At 42.2% G+C, this 15,503-nt stretch overlaps 1 protein-coding gene across 14 annotated transcripts in view; it reads left to right on the top strand.

Annotated features, from left to right (window-relative positions):
• The window catches only part of MAPK9 (mitogen-activated protein kinase 9), a 56,745-nt gene extending 44,018 nt beyond the window's left edge, over window positions 1-12,727 (top strand). For 5 of the 14 annotated variants that reach the window (XM_036312245.1, XM_036312246.1, XM_036312247.1 and 2 more), the window contains 6 exons: window positions 1,178-1,249; window positions 4,167-4,349; window positions 5,501-5,625; window positions 6,933-6,996; window positions 8,265-8,336; window positions 9,672-12,727. In XM_036312245.1, the coding sequence (XP_036168138.1) occupies window positions 1,178-1,249; window positions 4,167-4,349; window positions 5,501-5,625; window positions 6,933-6,996; window positions 8,265-8,336; window positions 9,672-9,814 (659 nt within the window). In that variant the 3' untranslated portion in view covers window positions 9,815-12,727. Of the gene's footprint in view, window positions 1-773; window positions 846-1,177; window positions 1,250-4,166; window positions 4,350-5,500; window positions 5,626-6,932; window positions 6,997-8,041; window positions 8,237-8,264; window positions 8,337-9,666 lie in introns of those variants that run through there. The other 9 variants (XM_036312248.1, XM_036312252.1, XR_004968110.1 and 6 more) reach the window with 9 other exon arrangements.
• The last annotated feature ends 2,776 nt before the right edge of the window (window positions 12,728-15,503 follow it).

Genomic DNA, 15,503 nt, shown 5'->3' with positions numbered 1-15,503 from the left:
CTTACAGAAAGGAGTATAAATCTCAAGTGTGCACTTAATGGGAGCACACCCACATAACCAGCACCACCCCAGGCCTCCCCAGGGCCCTTCAGGTCTTAGTCCCCAAGGGAAGCTACCACCCTCATTTCCAGCACCATTGATTGGTTTTACTTATTTTTGAACGTGCTACAAATGGAATAATATATGTTCTTTTTTGCATAGAAAAGTTGATATTGGTGTTTTTTTAACATCAAAACTTATTCTAGCAATAACAATAACAGAGCTCTTTCAGACTTAGCTTTTGACAAATTTGCCAAAAAGAATGAAATCACATTAACTTGTTTTAAAAAAGTCTGAAAGTTTGCCCCAGCCATCTGAAATGGCTTTGCCTCAGATCTACTTAGCTGCTCCGTAGCCTGTGCTCCCACCGGGACACCGTCTGGGCTCTTGTTTCCTGCGGAAGGGAGAGAAAACTAGATTCCCGCTTACCTTCTCCCACCCGCCTCCTCTCCGGCAAGGGCACTAGATAGCCCTCTGCCTGGCTGGCAGAGGCGTGAGTTCTGCTGGCCCCGCAGAAGAGGGTGAGCCGCTGGAAGTCAGGGCACCTGGCAGGGCCTCCCCTGGAGCTCAGAAAAGCCAGCCTGCCTCTGTGGGCCCTGCTGACGGGACAGTTTAGAAAAGGACCCTCAGGAGGCGTGGGGTTCGCATGTTACCAGCTGCGTTGGTCTCTATGGGAGGAGTTGGAGGAGGATGTGTGGGTCTCCTGCTGGTTTTAATCACCTGGTGTTTGGTAGTGGACATCTGGTCTGTCGGGTGCATCATGGCAGAAATGGTTCTCCATAAAGTCCTGTTCCCAGGAAGAGACTGTATCCTTCACAGGGAGACCTGCAGTGGCCACAGGGGGGGTGGAGGGGGGGCGGCTAAAACAGCTTGGTGTGGGGACAGGCAGTTCTGTTTCTGGGGTTTTGTTTCTTTTTTAAGCTGTAAAGTATTGGAATCTTTGCCACTTAAGCCCCAGGTTGCTGTGCACTGATGGCTACACTGGAGGCCGCAACCATTCACATTGTGTGAAGCTCAACTCACCCTTAGCAATTCGTTCTTCCATATTTGTGTGTTTAGTACACTGTTAGAATTCCTTTTCCTCACCTTTGTTTTGTTCATGGCACTTTATAATTTTATCATTTCATTTTATTTTCAGTTGATATCTGGTCAGTGGGTTGCATCATGGGCGAGCTGGTGAAAGGTTGTGTGATATTCCAAGGCACTGACCGTATCCTTCCCGGGACCTTCCCGGCCATGCTTCCTTAAGCACTACAAGCAGCCGGAGCTCAAAAGGAAAACGCCATAGTTCCAGACCGGGTGTAAGGGGCTTTATTATGTTTGTTAAATTAGTGTCACAAACCAACGGTTCAGTTTTACCTTTTCTTTTTTACTTGACTACCTCTAATGATTTTATTGAGGCTTATTAAGTTAAACTAATTATATTAGCTCTTAATTTTATAAAAAATAGCTTATTAGAAATTTATTTATTATTTGATGAATATATTCTGATATAAATGAAAATGTTATTTATTTAGTTCATTCAATTAATTTAACTAGGCAAGTTGCTGTCTAAATTTAGTAGGCCAGTAAGTATTCCTGCATAATTTAATTAATATGCTATTTTGTTAGCTATTAGTATGCATTAAAATACTTTCCCCCAAAGAACGGAAGCACACTACATAACACCTAAGTGAAAAAGATTAAAGTGAAAGTTGGTGAGGAACAACATATGGTAAATTTTCTTGTTTCTCTGCTGACATTTTGTAGAAATTTTTTAAAAACCTGCTTAAAGGTATTTTGTGAGACACTGGGAAGTCTAAAAAAAAATATAAAATGCCAAAGATTAACTTATCTTGTGGTCAGGAAATCATATTAATGACATAGCACAAAGTAAATAGATAATATAGCTTTCTTTTCTCATATTCCTCATATTCTTCCATCTCTAATGTTTTTTACGCCAACATGGTTCTTCACATATGCCCTTTTTCATTTGTGTTCTAACCACTTAATATTTTCATTAGTCTTTGATTTTGATTTTTGTTATGAAAGCTTTAAGTGTCTCTGTTCATTGGCAAATTGATGTGTTGTGTTTTTTAAAGGAAATCAAGCTGTGTAGTCAGTGTTTGTATTTTGTTAATTTTAGTTTTTTATAATTTTATGAGGGCAGTTTTTTTGTATTATAAATTATTCACAACACAAACTTGGAATGAAAAGGTTTTATTCCTGTCATTTTATTTACCACATTACAGATGTTATGTGAGGTTAAATGCAGCATTTTATTTTGTTCTAGTAAATTTTCCAGTAGTTTCCCATAATCTACCTTAGATTCACTTGTTTCAAACTGTAAGGAAGGGGGCCTTTATTTTACAAATAAAGTCAATTAAAAAGGGAAAAATTGACATATTCTAAAGGTAAATCATTTAAAAGTATCTAACATTCAGTTTGTCTCAGTTCTTCTTCATTTTATGCCTTTCCTTTTTGTATTAAGAAATGTTTTCTTCAGAAAATACAAAAATGAAAAATGTGGGTACTTTTTGGTGCATTATTAAGTAATTTCAAATTCCTACTTTACATATTAACATCTTACAGTGTCTGTAATTAATAATTGTATATATAAGATTACCTAATGTCATTTTCAGAACACACACTGAGATTAACATCATTTTTCAAAGATAGTTTTGCCAGTTTTTCAAACATTAGATTCTGGAAAGCAGTCTGCAGTTCTTATAGATTCGCTTTAGGTTTGTGGCCTGGGGTAGAAAAGGAGCTCCTGTCCCAGCATGGTCCATAAGAGGGGAAGCTTTAGCCAGGCCACCTTCGGCCCAGTTCTGACTCCCACATGGTGTCTGCATCCTTGAGGAGTCAGAGCCCTTCTGAGCCTTGGTTCCTCTATGGTATAATGAGAGCTCGGTGGTGCCTTCACACACCCCGGATGTCAGCCAGGCTTTTGGGACTGTCCTCCTGTCGCCTATCCCTCTGTAGTCTATAGACATAACCCCGGTAGCTATTTATTGAGCACCTACCCTTTCCTAGGCTCTCAGCTGACCTAAAGTGGAAAAGGATGGCCCAACTGCTGAGCTGAGGGTAGACCTGCAAGGTCAAGGGCTATCACAAGGAAACCACCAGGATGGTAGGGGGAGGCGGCTGAAACGCTGTATTTGTTTTGAAGGTCAGCCCTTCAGCGAGCCTTGTTAGGGTTCTGAGATGTATGTCAGACACTGGAGATAGCAAGAGCTGAGCTTGGGAAGGGGTTTGGGATGGAGAAACAAAGATGGATGGTCAGACTGCCATGCTGTGTAAAGGCAGGATACTGGTAGTGAGTGCTGAGAGAGGACAAAGGAGGAGGACCCAGCCCCTCGGGTGGCAGAGAAAAGAGAAGCCTGTGAAGGTGACAGAGGCCCCTCCTGGAGGGAGAGGCTCTAGAAGCCGGGGGGAAGTTGCTGAGGGGAAGCTGGGTGACGCTGTTAAAAAGGTCAGGGGTGAGAATGGCCACTGGGGTGAGGGATGGTCACTGGCAGCCTGGGTGGGCTAGATTTCATGGAGTGATGGGGGAAGCCTGACAAGAGGATGTTTAAGAGAGAGCAAGAGGCTGGGAATTAGAGAAACAAGTATTGACACCTTTTTTTTTCAAGTGAAAATGTTGGCAAATGCCAGATGTGGGCCCTGCCTCACAGGGCTCTGGTTCCTCAGCTGTGAACTGAGAAGCCCCATAGGTCTTCCAGTTTAGGGAGCTTTAGATCTAACATAGCATTACTGTGAAAACTGGTTTCAGTTTGCCTTGTAATTACTGTCTAATTTCATAGATAAGCATTTCTGTCATAGGTATTCTTCAGTTATAAGATACCTTTATTTTGATCTAGAATGGGAAGGCACATAGAACTCACTGTATTGATTTAATAAACTGTGATCATAGTTTATAAAGAGTATAAGAGTTTTTTTGTTTGTTTGTTTTTTAATGATCTAAACTTGGAAACTCAAACCTTATTTGAATATTATTTCAAAATGCTTCTGCAGGCCCTGTAGAGTGGCCTAGTTAATTACTTGTTGACAGGTATAAATATAATTTGTTTTTCTTTGAATGATACCACTTCATGTAATAGGAATATAAGGCATTTCAGTTGTATTTTCCTCAAGAGATTCCTTAGATATTGATCAGTGGAATAAAGTTATTGAGCAGCTAGGAACACCGTCTGCAGATTTCATGAAGAAACTTCAGCCAACTGTGAGGAATTATGTAGAAAACAGACCAAAATATCCTGGAATCAAATTTGAAGAACTCTTTCCAGACTGGATATTCCCATCAGAATCGGAACGAGACAAAATTAAAAGTAAGCTAGTCTCTTTCCTTGTTTTCATAATCTGGGTGAAGCGTTCATTTTTCATGTTTGTGTTCTAAAACCTGTGAACATTGGCAAACAAAATAGTTGAAACCTTCAAGTAAAGCCATTTCCAGACTAAAATGAAGGCATTGTGGAGAGAAAGCTTCAAGACCTAGAAGTTTTGTCCTCAATAAAATGACTTAACTAAATTGGCCAAATAAAACTATTCCCACCAGTCAGAAAGACTCCTGCGTTAGTTCAGCAGCTGACATTTTAAACGTTTCCAGGTTCACAGGATGCTTGTATAAGGATCTAGCCCCGTTGAAAAGTCAGAAACCAAATGATAGTTCAGTTCAAAAGAAGCTCCTCCTCCCTTTTCCTGTGTCCATCACTAAAATGTGATTTAAGGGAAAAGAGATTTGTTTCTCTCAATCAGAAAAGCCTCATCTCTCCTTTGCCTGTATATGTCAACTTTAATTGTCAAAACCTCAGTGAGCCTTGCATTTAACTAAGTTACTGAGGTGTTGGTTTTTTTAGCTACTACTAATCTCTAGATTTTTTTAAAGTGTATGTTGACAACATTGTATACAGGTAGGCAAAGCAGAGGCACCTGGGAAGTGCCCATCCTGTGCCAGTGTGAGATTATTGTGTGGCTTATAAGGTCTGTTCTAGTTGCACTTTGGAACAACATCAGAAATAAATGCTCACCCGTGCTTCGTGTCTGCACAGACGGCAGTGCCCCCGCTCAGCTCTGCACCCTCCCTGGCAGAGGTGCTCCCTGGGACTCTGTCTTCCTCTTCCAGACCTGGAGGCTGAAACTACGTCCAAAAGCCCGATTTCTAGTGAAAGAGGCTGATAGTCTTAAAGAAAAAAGCTCTTGATCTTGAACCTATCAAACAATTTTCAAAGTTCATATATTTCAAAAAATCTTTTTATTGATTTTAGAGGGAGAAGAACAGAGAGGTAGGAACATTGATGAGCATCGATCGGCTGCCTCCCGCACCCCGCCCTCCCCCAGGTACATGGGACAACACTCAACCAACTGAGCCACACCAGCCAGACCCATTTTTGTTCTATTTGTGCTGTCACAGTTATTCTTCATAGTGCAGTTTTCAGATAAACAGCATTAGTTACTAATCTAAGATTTGTTTTTACTCTAGCAAGTCAAGCCAGAGATCTGTTATCAAAAATGTTAGTGATAGACCCTGACAAGCGAATCTCTGTGGACGAGGCTTTGCGTCACCCTTACATTACTGTGTGGTATGACCCTGCTGAAGCAGAAGCGGTAAGCAGCTCTTGTGAAAAGACATATATATGTTCAGGGACTTACATTTCCTAGGGTCTTCTGTCTGGTCTAGAATGTCTGCATAAGGGGAGCAAGTCCTAATTAAGAGGATCACAAAGAGGCCATGTGATGGGTCACAGCCCCGTTTGGAGCACTTGTTCCTGGGGCTCTAGCTCAGTACTTAGGAAGTGAACGTGCTTATGCTGCGGCCATAGACTCATCTTGGATGCGGATGCTGGCGGGTGGTCACCATATCGCCACTTTTAAGCTCCATGTGTACCTGGTGTGTGTTGGACTTTGGTTACATCATCTTGTTTAGGCACCCAGTCAGGCTAAGAAACTTGCTGAAAATCACGTTTGTTGATCCTTCCCAGGGACACCTGCTAGGGGCGCTCCACTCTGAGCTGGTGCTCATGTGCATGTTTCCACAGCACACTGGGGGCGATCCTCAGCTGTGAGTGAAAGAAGCGCATAGTGGATGCTGATTGTGTGCCAGCAGTGGAACTCATTTTTACATCTTGGCCTCTGGATTTAACCACCATTTTATTTTTATTTTTTTATTATTCTTTTTAAAACCTCCATTTTAAATATTGTTTTATATGAAAAGAATCTGATAGATAAGCATGTGATTTTTAAGCAAGTTTTTGGATCAGTGCACTGATGGGTGGAGGTGGATGGGTTTGGGAGTTCTGACGAGAAGAACTGTCAATCTGGACTGCATTCTCCCCCTTCTGTATCCTAGCACAGTGCCTTGTCCAGGGAGGGTCTCTAGGAAGCAGCCTATGATGACTCATTTTGTAATTACACTGGAGGCCCAGTGCACAAAATTTGTGCACAGGTAGGGTCCCTAAGCCTCGCCAGTGATCAGGGCCAATCAGGGCCTTCCAGCTGCCAGCCAGGGCCTTCCTTCCCCCGCTGCTGGCTGCTGGCTGGGGCCTTCCTTCGTTCTGCGCTGCCCCCTGGTGGTCATCACATGTCATAGCAAGTGATCGAACTCCCAAGGGGATACTTGCATATTAGGCTTTTTTATATATAGATTTGAGCAGATAGCTTTAAAGTGTTTTGAGGTCATGTGATTATAAAGATGACAATAAGATCTCTATTTTATTGGTTAATCTTTTCTTAATTATTTTGATTCTAAAACTGATATAATATCACACTTTTGAAGAAATCTTTCATAAGCCATGTTTGAAAAAAATTACATCCATATCATAAATATATTAGAAGTCCTCCAAGTGATTCTACCCTTTTCTTAATGCCTCATTATTTTGTAAATTAATTGACTTTACGTGTAACTTAATTTTTAGCCACCACCTCAAATTTACGATGCCCAGTTGGAAGAAAGAGAACATGCGATTGAAGAATGGAAAGGTAACGGGGAGCTGATTTTGATCCATACTTACGACATTTCTTGAAGTCCTTGAAGGGGCAGTTTCTCACTTGTCATTAATAGCCTTTGGGGGCAGGAACAAGAAACCCTGCAGGCCATTACCCTCCCTCTCCCCCTTCCCAGGAGAAAAAGAACTCGAAGGTAACAGAGTTCAAAAGGGACATGTATGAATTGTATATTATTGGCTTTAAAAGAGAAAAATAAGGGCTTTTTCACATGACCTTACATTATCAAATCCTGGTTTGTCAACTAAGTGTACTAATTATATCACACCTTGATGACGTGTTGCAAAATGTTGGGTAGCCCCAATTTACAAACCCGTAAAGCAGACCTTGGGGACTTCAGCGGGGTCATTTTAATGTATGCTGTATTCGTAAATCATGTGGTTGTATATGTGGTTTAAAATAGAATTTGGGCAAAATAACAGATCACAAATATGCAAAAAATTTTTATTCCACTATGAGATTAACCAGACAACTCACAACAAACTAAACCAGCAATAAAGAGACTGAACTAATGATTTTTCATTAAAAGTTAGAGTCACTAGTAATTGAGAACCATGGTCAGCACAAGTCAAAATAGGTGACCTGGGCCCCTTCCCAGGATGCCCAGAGTGCCAGTGATCTGCGTACACACACACAGCAGGGCCTTATACACAGCCACGCTTTGTGGCAAAAGGCAGGCTTATTTTATTTCAAGAATCCTAAAATTTTAGAACCCCCCCCTAATAAATTGTTTAATAGTTAATTGTTTTTCTTACCAAGGAAAACCGAGTTGAAGCCAAGAAAAAAGTTAGGTATTTGGATTAATTTCTGGGCAGTCTGGAGGTGCTTCTAGCTCACATGTGGATGCTGGTCGTGTTTGGAGAACCACAGTAATGACAGAGAAACATACAAACACGTGTGAGAGCATCCAATAGTTTAAAATGTTCTGTGAGAGCCACTTTGTTAACTTTCTCTTTCTCTCTGTTTCTTTCTCTCTCTCTGTCTACCTGCCCCCCTTTTTAAAATCCCCTCATGGACCCAGAACCACCTACATTTTTGGTGGCCTTAATAATTGGGTTGAAAAGATGTGATCTATCAAAACATGGATAGTTTGGTCTAGGTCGACTGTGTTTCTGAATTAACTGTATATCACAATTAAAAATAACACATCCCAGTGCCCTTGGAGTAGTTCCCGTTGACTTGGAAGAAGGGTTAGAGATGCCAAGAAACTGGGGAAGCCTTTTCACTTGCACTTCTGTTTGCAGAGCTAATTTACAAAGAAGTCATGGACTGGGAAGAAAGAAGTAAGAACGGTGTTGTCAAAGATCAGCCTTCAGGTTAGTCATCGCTTTAATAGTGATCGCATTCTTCTTTCCCTGGTCAGCTTTCACAGCTGGCAGTGGTGTGTTAAGTGCCAGCGTGACCAGCACTGGGTTTGAAAATCCACGTGTGCTTAGTCTCCCGTCTGGGTTTGTCCTGGGGGTGGCTGCTGACGGTACACTGAGGTACTGAGGTGCCAAGCAGTGAACGAGCCTCATTGTAAACATTCTTGTCCCAGCCTTGCAGCAGCTGCTGTCAGCTCCATTTCCAGATGAGGAAATGGAATGTAAAGCCTTTTCGATGTGCATGACCCACTTTGTCCTGGCCCACACCCAGTTAAAAAGAAAACGAATGTGAATCTAATTAAGATGAGTTTGGTTTTCTTTTGAGAAAATTATTCATACAGTTACACCGTTTTCTCCTCGACCTACCTAATGGGAGAAGCCTAACAGCGAGGCAACTGTGTGATCACTAGAGACATAGCATGTCTGTTCCTAAGCCTGTGGGAGGCTACCTGTTTTTCTCACGGAAATTCTTCATTATAGAGATTTTCTCACCCAGCTTCTATTGCCTGTGTGCACTGCTTCTTATTATGGAATTTTATATTCAGCAAGACAAGTGGGTCAGTCATCTAGAGGTCGTGTAACTTCAGCATGAGATTAGGTGCTTTTTGTTAAGCCCACATTTAAGACTGCAGACACTAACCTCTGAGGGCCTGAATGTTTTATTTTTGCTCAGACCAGACCAAAATATGGATAGTAGCAAGTAGGATAATTTCATTTGCCTTAATATGTCAATTTTGGAGATTTCTAAAACAAAAATAAAATGAACAGGAGGACACCACATTTCCCCCCCTTTCTTGCTGGTTTGTTTGTATACAGCCCTTATTTTAGTAGGTATTTTTATTGCAAAAGAATTCTTCAAAGCTGATGCTTTTGTCCTTGGATCGAGTGTTTGCGATTATAACTGAAATGTCTGGTGGCATTTGAATCCTATTTGGGCTTAAGCCTTTTGAGATACTGATAATTTTTGGATACATTCAGCAATTTTCTTTAATATCCTTTTTAACCCAGCAGGCATTTTTAAGTAGTTAACATGATTATACATATATGATGCTTAGCCACTAGGAAGAAAAGGAGAATGTTTCAGGGAAAGACAGGAATATTTGGGATTCTGGGCCTAAAGAGGACTCTAGGAAAAGCTCAAAATGTACAGTCAACTAACTTCTCATTTATACTAATAGTTAGGACGGGAAACCACAGAGGACAAGCGAGGAGCGCCCTGAGGCTCCCTGCCGGGTGTGCAGCAGTGTCGTGCCTCAGGTTTTATTATGCTTGGTTTTCTTAGCACAGATGCAGCAGTAAGTAGCAACGCCACTCCTTCTCAGTCATCATCTATCAATGACATTTCATCCATGTCCACCGAGCAGACGTTGGCCTCAGACACAGACAGCAGCCTCGATGCCTCCACGGGACCCCTTGAAGGTTGTCGATGATGAGTTCGAAATAGCAAGCTTGTTGTCAGTGAGGAACTCTCGCTTCCATGGGCCTGAAATGCCCAGGAGTTGATGGAACCAAATAGAAAAAGTCCATGTTCTGCATGTAAGAAACATGATGCCTTGCCCCTGCTCAGTCCTGATAGCATTGCCTGACTAGATTATAGTGAAGCAGGTTATGTCTGAAGAACAAAGTGCAAGCCACACTTTTAGAGATTTTGTTCAAGGTCATTTCAGGTGAGCAATTAGAATGAATGAATTTTGTTTCTTTACTTGTACGGTAATGGTAGTGACAATTTCTCATCCTCAAAGACTGTTGGGACTTATATGCATGTGACCACAGTGCTTGCTCCAACTTGCCATCTAGAACTTTGGAAATCAATATTTAAATGCCAAATAGTCTTCCAGGTAGTGCTGTTTCTAGAATTACCTCTTAATCTTAAGTACTTTGGTGTCTGTCCAGAAAAAATAGATTTATGTGTATTAATTGGCCACCATCATATTATCATATCTCACCTTCTTTTATGGTATGATTTATTCTATCTTTTGTATTTCAGAAAGAATATAATTACATCTATTTAATAAATAAAAAATAGAACTTTTTAAAAATTTGTCATGTTTGGGGCTGAGAATTATCTCTGCTAAAACCAAGACACTTACATGCACATTAGTCTGGTGGCTGCACATTCAGCTTCACTGCATGACAAAGTTCCAAGTTGTGTTTTGTGCTGCTTAGACATATATACTTTTAAAATCTTGTCGACCCTAACTCTTTTTTTCTTGGTCTTATGAACTTACTATTAGTTTAAAATGCTACCTAAAAATTCACCATCTTTATTAGCCCCCTAACAATCCATCTCAGTAATATGACGGCACATAGCTCCTTGAATCCATTATTGCCTTTAGAGTAGGGTTTTGCAAAATGACCACTAAAGGCCGTCACAGGCACTTCCTGAGGGCTTGCTCTGCCCACAGCGAATGGGTCCCTGCTCCCGTCATCGTTCAAGGTGAACGTGACTGCGCAGGGCGGGTTCCCTTTCCCACGCAGCAGGCTCCGGGCTGGCTTTCCTGAGAGAAGCACAGGCGTCTCCGTGGTCTGTGTGAGCAGCCGGCTGACCCGCGCCTGCCGGTGGCTTCCCACGTGGTGTTGGCACCTTCTCCTCAGGGACCTGGTGCGTGTTCTGGGAAAGCTCTTCAGAGGGCGTGGAGGAGACCCGGAAAGAGTCGTGGTTCACTATTGCATCTTTCCTGATTTAAACTGCTCACCTGAAATGGATGCTTTCAGACTTTTGCATGTGGAAATCATTCAGAATTCACTGAGATGCTGGGTATTGCAGTGTCACTGCAGAAATGGAGCTACCGATGGTCACATTTTGGCTACCTGTGCGCATAATGCTTTTCCTAGAGCTTATTCTGTACGGATATTTGTCTCACGTTTAATTATTTTGGAAGCTGTTGGGTCAACATTCTCTAGAATTGTTCTGAGGAGGAACTTTGATAAGACAGTTTATTATAAATATTAGCTACAATATTTTATTTTCTCTGCACCAGTTGTATCTTATTGATTGGTATTATTACTGGAAAGTAGAACCTTTGATGAGCAAATTTAATACTGAAATCAGTTTTATATTGTGAGATTTAAACACACTCGAGTACAAGATGGAAATACTAACTTGGACTGAGGCAAAAACACCTTTTGTGGGGCTTGGGATGATGATTTTTGTGTTTGGAGGCTGATGGTATAGTGAAGACCATTATCACTATACATGTAAAAGCATCTTAAAATGGCCTTTTCTCTAATCTACATTCTTTTAAAAGCTTTACTGAGTCTATCTTTTAAAATAAAAACAAAGAAAGAGAAAAGTTTTAAAAATGTATTCTCTGCCCTGGCCTTATGTAAATGCAGCACCAGGTGCTGAGGGTGCAGGGCAGTCCCGCCTAGCCGGGCACCCCACAGATGGGCCTCCTGCTCGCTCCTTCGCTTGTGTTCACGATGGAGCCCACGTCGTGCCAAGCCCACCTTCCACCAGGTGGCGGGGAGTGCACGTAGGACAGGCCACAGGCTGTAGACAGCAGAGCTCCACAGGAATACCTCCCCCTGCAGGGCCCCCGAGGGGGTGCCAGGTCCTGGTGCAGCGCGCAGGGTCTCACACTGGTCGCTGTGGATGAATGCTGGTAAGAACTGAGAATGTGCTCACTTTTTCATCTTCTCTATTTTATTTTTGTAATTTATATTGTACACAACCCTGGAAGTAACTATTTTGGACACATATTTTTATAAACCAGGTAATTTGTTATTAGCCTGGAATTTGATCTAGGTTCGTTTTGTTTGTTTTCACTCAAAACCGAAATGACTGCCTCCCCTTTGTCAGGTCTTGATTTCAAGTGCAGGTTCCAGAGAGCAGAGTCTGTCCAAGTAGGAGAGCATTCTAGAAGCACATGCTGCTCAGTGCTGACCAGCTGTGGTCTGGAGATGCTAGTGTGGCTCTGTTCTTACCTCTGGGATGCAAACTCAGAGCCACGGTGCTGACAGGAAACCTTCAGCAGGGCCTTGCCAGCAGCCAGAGCCCCTCGTCGAAAGGTTGAATGGGATGCTGGTTTCATCCGGATTTGATGCTGTGTCAGTTGTGGTGGTGATTACGAGGTCTTCTGCTTGATCGCTAATGTAACGCCTCTGATGTTTCATGCTGGCGGTAAATACAGGTGTGACCTCTCAGATCGCATATCTCAAAAGTAATATTGCCTAATGTTTTGTAATAAAATATATTATGTGTGTTTTGATTGGTGAAAATAATACAGATACATTTTAAAAGAGAAGTGTATAGCATGTCCAATTTTTGTGTGTTTTAAAGTGACAATTGACTGTATATTTCTACATCAGCATCACTGATTACAGATTTAACGTAAACACAGGTGGATGTTGAAGTGTCGTCATTTCAATCAATACTAGCAAATGTTTTTAAATTGAAAGAGAAAACATTTCTGTTAGATCACTTACTGAAAATATTCTGCAAATTCCTGAATCTGTTTTCAAAACAATGTAGTACAGAATTATTCAGAGCCGTGGTGTAATTGCTCACAAGGTGTGGCCAGGAGACCCCACCGATTGGTCTGCCCTTGTATCACATCGTGTCCCTAGGGCACCCATGTGCTTGTGGTTTGTGCACGAGATGAGCACTTGGGTTTTGAGTCACTTTAGATGTTCACAACTTAAGACAACAGGAGTAGAAGGGCCCTCACAGGCTCACTTTCTTTTCTCTGCTTAAAAGGACTAGAGCCATTTCAGATAGATGAGTGTCAGTCTTATTTTTAACGGCTTCTGGAGAAGGAAGACATTTCTCTTGATATTGGTCTGGGTTCCATTTCTCTATCTTACCACCTTCCCATTTTCAGTGTAGACAGTACTGGAATGCTTTTTATTAATTGACAAATGGTACATGGTGGTGGTGGGGGGTGGGATTTGGGTAGGGGAAGGGGTAATATTTCAAAGTAATGATATCGTCATGAAGATTCATTCTGTGCCTCCTTGTGTGACTTTGAGCATGAGGTTATCTTTGACTAAGGCAGTGTTTTTATATGTTTCCTTTTTAATCAGGAAAGTTGGTAACTAAATTAGTAATAACAGTGACAGAGTGGCCAGTCAGGTCCCCTTGAGTCTTCACATGGCCATGATTAAGAGGGATGCACCTGTCAAGCCATTGGGAACTTGTCATTCACTGTATCCTCAAGGCCGAGGGCCACACACTCCTTCATAGTTTGAAAGATCAAGGCTTTGGGGCCCAGGATCCTGTGAGCAAGGGCGTTTGCAACCACGGTTTCTCTGCCATGGTGCTTTAGAGTTGGAGGCCATTCAGAATCAGCTTTCTAACTCCCAACCCCTCTCCCGTACAACAGTGAGAAGGCTGCAGCCCCCGAGGAGGGGGTGCAGGTTTGCCCTGAATATAGATCTCACTCTTAGTCCTAAACGCCTTTGAGACGTTGATGAGAACTTGGACTCTCTCCTCACACAGATTTTGCCAAGTTTTCTGAGAATCCTGGTGGATGCCGTGGCAAGAGCTCCTTTCTAGAAGCAGCTGCTGGATGCTTTGCGTTCTTAATGGGAAGCAGAGCCTGCAGGGGGTTCGGGGGCTCTTCTGCTCTTCCTACCTCTGACACTTTGCCCACAGATTTTGGGTGTATATAGGGACACCCTCACTCTGATCCCCAGCACCAGTCAGTATTCTTATTAAGTGCCAAAAAGAACATAGGGGCTTCGCTGCAGTGAAATGAACACAGTGCATGATGAAAGGTAGAGCTGGAGGCTTGTGATACAGATTCATGGAAACATAAAAGTCGTTATGTACAAGTTATGAAATAAACTCTTGACTTAAGTCCATAATTTAATAGTTGATTCTCCAATAATATTTTCTTTCCTCCTCCTACAACTTCACTTTGTTATAAGTGTGCTTTAAAATAATTTTTTTACATACTTAGATGTCATATAGAGAGAGAAAAGGTAGAGAAGTCCTCTGGTTCACACCTCCACTCAGAGCAGGAATCGATCTGGAGGGCTCACCTAGCCTCTGCTTAGATTATTTTAGTCAGGAATGCCCTTCCTACTGATTTTTTTGTAGTTTTGACTGTTAGAAATTTCTTTCTTAAATTGAACTGAAATCTGGCTCCCACAACTTCCACGCATGGGTCCTAGACAGTTCCTTTGTATGAAATAGAGTGAATTGGACCCATCTTGTGAGACAGGCTTTAAGACGTTAGTTGGGAAGATAAGCTCCAAGTCTTCTGGTCTCTAGATTAAACTCAAAGTTCTTCCAACCCTCTCATGAAAAAGCCCTAGATCAGCGGTTCTCAACCTGTGGGTCGCAACCCCTTTGGCGGTCGAACGACCCTTTCCCAGGGGTCGCCTAGGACCATCCTGCATATCAGATACTTACATGACGATTCATAACAGTAGCAACATTACAGTTAGGAAGTAGCAACGAAAATAATTTTATGGTTGGGTCACAACATGAGGAACTGTATTTAAAGGGCCAGAAGGTTGAGAGCCACTGCTCTAGAGTCTCTCCACTTCTGTGTAATCTAAAAAAACTTGTCTAGTGCCCAGACAAGAAAAAGTTAAAGGACTCCATTACCACCAAAACAGCATTACAGGAAATGTTAAAGGAACTTAATGAAAAAGAAGAGGAAGAAGAAGGATAGGAAGGGGGAGGGGGGAGGAGGAGGAAGAAGAGATAAAAATATGAATCATAAAATGGTAATAACTACCTACCTATCAATAATTACTTTAAATGTAAATGGGTTAAATACTTAAGTCAAAAGACATTAGGGTTGCCCATCAATAGCCAAGTGGGTAAAAAAGGCATGGTACAATGTAGGCCAGGAGGAAGATGGTAGTGGGTCCCCCCCCCCCCCACCCCCCCCCCCCCCCCCCCACACACACACAAAATCAGAACTAAATTGGGGAATATTCACTAGAATTAGAACTAAATTGGGGAATATTCACTCCCAAATGCCAGCTGGGGACTGACTGAAGAGATGTTTAAACAAGGAAGGGCAGAACCCACCTCAAGACTGGTAGGAAGGGCATGTTGTGAGAGGCACTGGCCGAGCTCTCAGGAGCAACAGGCCAAGGGTGAGGAGGGTTCCTAGGGATGAGAGGGGCCTCTGGGACCCCCAGGCAGGGCACCCCAACCTG

This window comes from Myotis myotis, unplaced genomic scaffold, assembly GCF_014108235.1.
Source record: "Myotis myotis isolate mMyoMyo1 unplaced genomic scaffold, mMyoMyo1.p scaffold_m19_p_6, whole genome shotgun sequence".
Lineage (NCBI taxonomy): Eukaryota > Metazoa > Chordata > Mammalia > Chiroptera > Vespertilionidae > Myotis > Myotis myotis.
This window is presented reverse-complemented; position numbering and strand designations above follow the sequence as displayed.